Source organism: Osmerus mordax, chromosome 6 (genome assembly GCF_038355195.1).
Source record: "Osmerus mordax isolate fOsmMor3 chromosome 6, fOsmMor3.pri, whole genome shotgun sequence".
In the NCBI taxonomy this organism is placed as follows: domain Eukaryota; kingdom Metazoa; phylum Chordata; class Actinopteri; order Osmeriformes; family Osmeridae; genus Osmerus; species Osmerus mordax.
In genome coordinates this window covers 10,936,989-10,945,146 of record NC_090055.1, presented here as the reverse complement: position 1 = coordinate 10,945,146, position 8,158 = coordinate 10,936,989, and the positions used below count along the sequence as shown (strand labels likewise).

Here is an 8,158-nt window from a genome sequence, read left to right as displayed (position 1 = left end):
TGTTATGTTGTATAAATACCACAAGGTTTAAAAGAATAAAAGTTCATGACAAAGCATATCTCTTATTTTCCTTTTAAATATTCGGTAAGAGTCACATGACACATTATATCCAATTATCTCTGTAGTGCATTATCACTGGATATCGCTGCCTACATTTTAAACAGTTTTCATGAGGGTTTAGAACAATTCATTAAACATTGAGATGTGTTTTCGTGTAACAGGAGGTTAACTGATGAGGCCAACACAGGGAGACATGTTCTTTGCAATGGTCCACAAAAGGTTAAATAAATTATAACACTATTAATAGTATTATAACTGAAGTATATTTTCACTTTGAAACTGGCAGGGACTCTACTCCTGCCCTGAACAAAGACATATGCAACATTCAACAACTGAGTGGCTATTAAGTTGCAGTTCACATCAGAAAATAACGTTAATTCAATGCATTTATTCTGAAACTTGATCGAGGTGTTTTTTAGCTTTCACATAGGTAGAATGACGTATGCACTAATATGTTCCACATAGCACACACACAGCGTGCCCAAAAATACACAACTCCTCCACCTTGTTTTTGGAGAGTCAACATCCATGTTTTAACTCCAACCAGGGCTGGACTGGGACAAAAAAATGGCCCTGGCATTTTTGCTCAGTACGGCCCACCACAATTGGTCGGACTCTGAGCCACTGCATCTGACACAAGAAACAGAGGGGGAGGGGTGGAGCCTGTTAAGAGATGTGATTGGGCCAGCCCAGTTTCAGTATGGTAAATGAACCAATGGGCCACTGTCCCTGCTTTATGGGCCGGTCATTGGCCAATTTTAAGTTTATATATATAAAAAAACAAAAACAATAATAATATCATATCATATCGGCCCCAAGTGCGTCAGCCCACCGGGCATTTGTCCGGTATGCCAGATTACCAGTCCAGGCCTGGCTCCAACCCCACTTTCTAATCTTATACAGCTAATTATTTGATTGATATCATTATTTGTCTAATTTGGGGCTGGACTAATGAATAAATAAATACCTTACAAGTGATAGCTCTCTGAGAGGTCTGAGAGGCTCTCTGGTAGCCCTGAGCTAGTGCAGCTCTTAGTAATAGTTCTCAGCGAGAGGACCAGAATGATCCACAACAGTAAATAATAATATACGATACAATGTTAAAAAGATGTATCGTGAAGGAGATATGTGTGCAAATATTATGATTCTGTTAGTTCTGGTCCCGAATAAGTGTAACATATAAACTGTTTAAACGTCAAATTATAATTCACGTCTGGCACCCTTACCATGATGTTTCTGTAATTCACATGATAGGGGTTTCTGAAACCTGGAAAAAGAACGTAGGACCCTCATATGTGTTTTGGATTGATCATTTTATCATATATAAACAGTTGAGTTGTTTTATCCATTCACCTTTTCCATTTTATGAGAAAATGAAAAGCTATAAAATGTCAAAGGTAATGTTTTGATGTCCTCTGAGCATTCCTTTTTGCATTCAAAATAGATATTATTTGTTCGTAGCTTGCTGTGTGGGTTGGAATGATAAAACTGAATGTCATAAAACTGAATTCTGTCATAATACATGTTGTTTGACAATCTTTTGTGGTACTCAAAAAGCAAAATTCATTTTCCACAGTAGTAGCTGAAATCCTATAAGATATTTATCATTGCAACCTATTTTACTTTGAATTGCAGCTTATGTCAGATCATTTTTCAAACAAGTTTCAGAAGACAAATATATATAGAAAAGGTAATGTAGCTAATACAGTATAATTAACCTATAAAGTTGGGTGCAAAACATGCAATTTCTCTTTTTTTAGTCCAAACCCAAATGTATTACTAGAAGGGGGTATCTCTATACAGTTTCTAAGGACATTAGGAAAGGATTATATGCAAATGGATTTCAAACAGGCTTGTTTTCAAACTAATTTTCAGAAATCCACATCAGACAGATCAAAGATGTCTGTCTTTAATGGCAGCAGTGGTTTACAGGACAAGTCGATGTGTTCTTATAGGAAAAGTCGAAGTACAGCTAGTACATCTCGACTGGGATCCAGTAGCATCTGCTACACCCAAAAAAACAATTTCTAGAGCTCTAAGGCCAACAAGCCTCCTGACATCTGGGAGACCTTCCTGTGTGAGGACCCCAACAACCCCACTTCTATTAAGATGATCCTGAGGAGGGTCAGATGTCCAGACTCCTCTCAGAAGTCTGGATTCTGTCCTCAGTCATCCCAGCAGGCCTCAGTGTGCCCAGACCTGTCCCAGAATGCTGTGCAGTATGTGGAGGGCAGAGCCAGTGAGGTGGCAGGTCATCTTAACAGACTGAAGAAGAGGAAAGAAGGAGAGAACAGCTCAGACTCAACAGATCTTAAGAAGAACATCCCTGTTACAAAGAGAGCATGTCTGACTGTGCACCCTGAATGGGTCCTTAAGATCCACTCTTTACTCCAAGAGAAGCAGCAACAGAGGCAGGGCTACAGCCACACTTCTTTTCATAATTCCACAACAGACAAATTGAAGATGTCAATGTTGAATGGCAGCAGTGGTTTACAGGAAAAGTATATGTGTTCTGGTGGGAAAAGTCTGGATACAGCTGGTAACTCTGGACTGGGATCCAGCATCAGAAATATCAGCTACGCCGAAACCCCTAATCTCCAGAGCTCTAAGGCCAAGAAATCTCCATATCTCCATATCAGACCTCTTGGAGTCTGTCCTGTTTGAGGACCCCAACAACCCCAGAGTCCAACTCAGACTTGATGGATCTGAAGATGAGCCCCCCTGTTTCAAAGAGAGCATGTCTGACTGTGCAGCTTAAATGGGTTCTTAAGATCCGCTCCTTATTCAGAGAGGCAGTGACAGAGGCAGGGCTCCAGCCATACATCAGTCAAGGCACCTGACAGCAGGGGGAGCAAGAGAGCAGCCAGCCAGAGTGAAGGAGGAGAGCCCAGCTCAGCCAAACGCTCGCTCACATGAACCAACTAATATACAGAGCTGGGAGCTGCACTGCTGCCCATTAAACTTGTTAATCCACAGAAGGAGATACAACATTAACGATCAACACTTAATTACCCAAGCACACACAAACAAACTTTAAAATATATTCTGTCTGTTCTGCTAAATCTGGTGCCTGGTCATTGTTTTAGTGTCCAATGCAAAATTTGTCATCAGGCTGCTCTGAACTAGACTTCCATCTTATCAATTGATGATGTATATTGTCAGTATAAAATATTTTGTCCAAATACATAGGTTTCATTTTTCATAGAACAGTTATGTTTGGAGAAAACATCAGCTGAGTTGTCTCAGCTGAAAAAGAAAGACGGTTCAAATCAACTGCTACTTCAACAGTATACCGTTTATTTAAGAAAGAATAGTATTTTCATGAAAGCCAGTGTCCAAGGAGTAATATTATGAGTTATTTATGCCAGCGGCCCATAGACTCTATAATACCTCACTGGCAGTGCTGTTGGAGTACCACTTAATTCACCATTATTCACCGTTCTCTTACTGTAATTATACTGCACTGTTTGCACTGCTCTGTTAGCACTGTTTAGTTGTTTAGTACTATATACTATATATCACACAGTACTTGGTACACCTCTACCCATTTGAGGGCTTCTGTATTTACTTATACACTAAAATTCACCTGTACAGTTTGCTGGTTCATGCCATTCGCCGGTTTTCACTGTTAGCAGTATTATTTGTGTCACCAGTGGCTCTCATTTGTTAACCTGTCTCAATTAACCTCAGTCAATTGTTTGATCAATTGTTTTGTAAAAATGTGTACTACCCATGTGTGTCACCTGCGTAAAATTGTTTTGTGAATATCCCTCTGTGATTTAAACCAGTGTTTCACCCCATGCACAGTCCTGTTTGTTTTTGTTGGCTAATGGGCATTTTTTCTTTATCCTAGTATTTCCATATTGCATATTTTCAGTTTTCCTTTTTACTTCTTATACTTATTTCCTTTATTATCATGTCTGCTGCAGAGCTATAATTGACCTTGGGGATCAATAAAGTACATAAATGGACTTCTATTGAACTCGATCCTTGTTTGGCTTTGAGAGCTGCAGGTCAGGGCTTCTTGTGCCTCTGAGGACTGTACGTTAGGCTTATTAGTCCTATGTGTGTCCAAGCCTGTCCCAAGTCATGTCAACATTGGCTACTTCAAGAACCCCTTGACAGCAACCTTGACCTTGATCTGAAACAGACCTGAGGCCAGTAGTAAAGTCAGACAAGGTGTCTGACAGCAGGGGGCGCAAAACAACAGCCAGAGAAAGGGGTCAAAAAGCAGACAGTTTACCCCTAGCGTCATTCTGAAGTCCACTGTATTCATTGATGATCTATCATAGCTTTTAGTTGCTCTGTATGTTCATGTGTAACATTTGGATAGCCTACTCTTTATCCACTTACCAAAGGACAACATTAACTTTTAGCCCAAAAAGCTACCCAATTATTTCCCATGTTGGCTATACAGAAGGAGAGAGAGCTGTTTCATTACATGTTAATCATAATTGTTGAGTTTGATTCAGAGGACATTTTTAGTAGCACATGTTGCACATCTCTAACCAACGATTGGTCGTAAGGTAAGCTATTATTGAGGGTCATGTTCTGGGTACCAATGCCACTCCTACCGACAAACGACACGAGGTGTCCACGCGCACTTTCTGAAAGTGGATTGGCTATGAGTGATACAACTGTGCCATTTTGACCAATGACAGCACTGTACTCATTTCACTCATTTCCCAGCCGCATGCACCGACTGTAACGAGATGCTAGAGTGAGTAATAAGTGTCTATGGGATGCCCAGACACCATCCATATAAAGCCCATGCAGACTTCGAGTAAATGCACGCCAGCTTCAATACCTACATAATATTAAAATCAGACATAGAGAAGGTCCATTGTGTCAGCGTTTGCTGCAGTAAATCATTTAACTAGCCAAAGAGCTGATACAACAGATACATTTTGTTTATCCTTATCGGCTGAAATAAACGGTAATATTTAAAATGGTTATGACGAAGAAATTGAAGACTTTTGATATCATTTTCCATGACCCTACTAAGACTTATTGTAGTGGTGACAAAGTAGCCGGGAATATTGTTGTTGAAGTGTCGGAGGTGACCAAGTTATCCGCTATGCGAGTGTTTGGCATTGGATGCGCCAATGTGGGATACACTAAAGGAAAGCAGAGATGTCATGAAGAAATCGATTATCTTAAATACGAAGACACAGTTCGACTAAATCATGAACTAAGAGGTAATATTCTGAACTAGCTAAATTGAGATTGAATTCGTCTATACCTAATGCGTGTGACTTTTTTTTTCTATCAGCGGTTTTTACTGCAGTGTGCGAAGGCAAAACACTGCACAAAAGTATAGAAAAAATATGTTTTACGAAACGTAGACATTCACTTTGAGCCTATTAATGACAATAAGCACGACGTGAAGCATACGTGAAAATTGTAGGCAACTTCTTAATAATCAATAATTATATGCTTTCTGTGTTTTTAATTTACCTCAGATGCTGATGGTTCTGTCACTCTGCGACCAGGAAACAGATACGAGTTCATGTTTGCGTTTGAGTTGCCCCAGTCAGGGTAAGCATTCGATCGTTGCGCTGTAGCCATGGCTGTAGCATACATATAATTGTTTACTTAGGGCTGGAAGATTTAATCGGAAATTACTATTTTACTTTTCGTCCACAGGCAACTAGTATCCTCCTACAAAGGTAAATTTGGTTACGTGCAGTATTATGTGAGGGCAGTGATGGAAAGGTCTTCCCAACCTGCCTTGCAGTGTGAACAGCCTTTTGAGGTGGAGGAGCCTCTGGATGTCAACACACCTGACCTCCAGGTACACCAGCAGACCTCAAGAATGACCATTCACTACCACACTACTATGGAAACATCAAAGATTTTACATCTCATTACTACAGCAGTGAATTTCATAATGTTCTTGGAATTTAGAGAACTTCCCAAATGCCAAGACCCTCCACAGTAATAATAAAAATGAGTAATAAAGAGATGTGTCCATATCATTCAGTGCTCACTCACTCGCTGCCTCTTCTCCCCATGTAAATCCAGATGCCAGCTTCTGGGAGAAAAGAGAAGAGGGTGACTTGCATGTTCATTCCCGATGGCCAGGTGTGCATCAGCGCCAAGATCGACCGCAAGGGCTTTTGCGAGGGCGAGGAGATATGCATAAATGCCAAATTTGAGAACAACTGCTCGCGCATCGTGGTGCCCAAGGCGGCCATCATGGCGAAGCACAGCTACCAGGCTGGCGGCAGGACCAAGGTGTTTCGGCAGAAGCTGTCGGCCGTGCGCGGCGACCACATAATCTCGGGCATGTGCGATATGTGGCAGGGCAAGACCCTCCGTGTGCCCAAGCTTAAACCCTCATTGATGGGTTGTGACATCATCCATGTTGATTACACTCTAATGGTGAGCAGTACTGGACTCCCCAGATGGGCTCTTTGTGAACGTATCAGCTGAGCTGTTGATTTCCCACAGTCCTTTTTACTTTAAACTAGTTGTTCAGAATTGAAACAAAGTCGTATAGCCGTCCTACAGTATATTTAGCTCCGACACTCATGTCTCGCTCTCTCTTCGGTCCCTTGTCATTCCTCCAGATCTACCTCCACATCCCCGGTAGTGATAAACTGATCATGGAATTGCCCCTAGTCATCGGCACCATCCCGTTCAGCGGCTTCGCCAGCCGCACCAACAGCATGAGCAGCCAGTCCGAGTCGCTGGCCAGCCCCTCCAGCAGCTGGGCGTCCATGAGGCTCCCCTCCGCGCCCCCAAGCTACAGCGACATCTCCCGCGACCTGCGCATCGACAGCCTGCTCACGCCGCTGCTGGAGGATTGCAACATAGACGAGGAGGACGGTCTCTTCATGAGGGCACCGGCCCGTCATTACCCCCCACCCCCGGCGTACTCCGAGGTGAGCTGTGTGTCTGTCTCACAAGGCCAGGGTCTGAGGGGGTAGCAAGACAGTTTTCAAGAATTTGAAGTATTATACTTTCTCTTACATTTTTTGCATGTTTTTTTGTCTCCAGGTTGTTGAGGAGCTCAACGGCTGCAACAATGTTCTTCAGGTTTGCTGAAGTCACAACCTGTCAACTTAACCAAAGTGTGTGCTGTCTGTTGCGAGACTAGAGGTTGGACTGTAAAGTTGTAAAAGAGAAGCACAGCTGTGAAGTTTGGAGAAGCGGGACCATAACCCTAAAACAACAATGGAACAGAGACTAAGATTTTGGTCTCAGAACAGGTTAATTATACTCTGGTCTCAGCTATCCTCACAGTCTCCAACGTTGAATGTAAAACCTCAATGTCACACTGCCAAAATGCTCACAGAAGTTCACATTTTTGGGCATTGAGACATATTTTGTAAGTTATCTGACCTTAACGCCTCAAGTCATTCCACGTTAGTTCTGTACTTGAGTGCGCTTGAGCAGTCAGAGAGTTGCTGTGTTAGACTCATGACTGCAACATTAGAATTGTCACCCACACTTGAAGATGAGCACAGCAGCCATATGGTTTGTAGAAACCAAGCCAATGCAAGACTATGCAGTCAGACATATTGTGTTGTTGCACTTTTTGTGGTGGCAGATTGCTATATAAGTAAAAATTATATTGTATTTTTTTAAGGTCCTTCCTTGGTAGTTTTGACTGTTTTGAATGTACTGTAGTTTCCATGTATTCAAAGCACAAACAAGCTGATTGAATAGACTACACGAATGAAAAATCTAAATTATGTTTTGAAACTGTATATAGAAATTCAATATGAAGAGTATAATTTTTTTCAAGATACATGTTTTATATACAAATAAAATTTGACAGAACAACATACTGAATATATGTTTTTGATACTTGAATGAATAAATGAACAGCTTCTGCACAGCTTGACCTATTTGAGCCAAGCTAAAATACTGAGCAGGTGTAGGCCTACTGTGATACAAGAACAGTTCATTGCACTGCACCAGCCTCAACCATAAACAATAATATTTATATGTTGACGCTTTAGTGCATATAAGCCGTATCATATGTTGTGATAGACCTTGACACCAGTAAAAAGTCCCTATGACACCAATTCAGTTGAGTATTATCAACATGTTCCCCTGTAGTTCAGTCAGTTGAGGTCAAGGTAGAGCC

General features: G+C 41.5%; 1 protein-coding gene across 1 annotated transcript; it reads left to right on the top strand.

The window, feature by feature from the left end:
• The first annotated feature begins 4,863 nt into the window (after nt 1–4,863).
• On the top strand, nt 4,864–7,602 carry LOC136943759 (thioredoxin-interacting protein-like). The gene is made up of 6 exons (XM_067237202.1): nt 4,864–5,258; nt 5,523–5,598; nt 5,707–5,854; nt 6,085–6,444; nt 6,633–6,947; nt 7,063–7,602. Exons 1-6 carry the CDS (start codon nt 5,009–5,011, stop codon nt 7,108–7,110), a joined length of 1,197 nt encoding a protein of 398 aa, XP_067093303.1. The 5' UTR covers nt 4,864–5,008; the 3' UTR covers nt 7,111–7,602.
• The last annotated feature ends 556 nt before the right edge of the window (nt 7,603–8,158 follow it).

Excerpts from the sequence above, each read along its gene's own strand:
- LOC136943759 (XM_067237202.1), top strand. The coding sequence starts at position 5,009 with ATGGTTATGACGAAGAAATTGAAGACTTTTGATATCATTTTCCATGAC. Across the intron at positions 5,259-5,522 it reads ACTAAATCATGAACTAAGAG|ATGCTGATGGTTCTGTCACT; the intron begins GTAATATTCTGA and ends AATTTACCTCAG. Across the intron at positions 6,948-7,062 it reads CACCCCCGGCGTACTCCGAG|GTTGTTGAGGAGCTCAACGG; the intron begins GTGAGCTGTGTG and ends TTTTGTCTCCAG.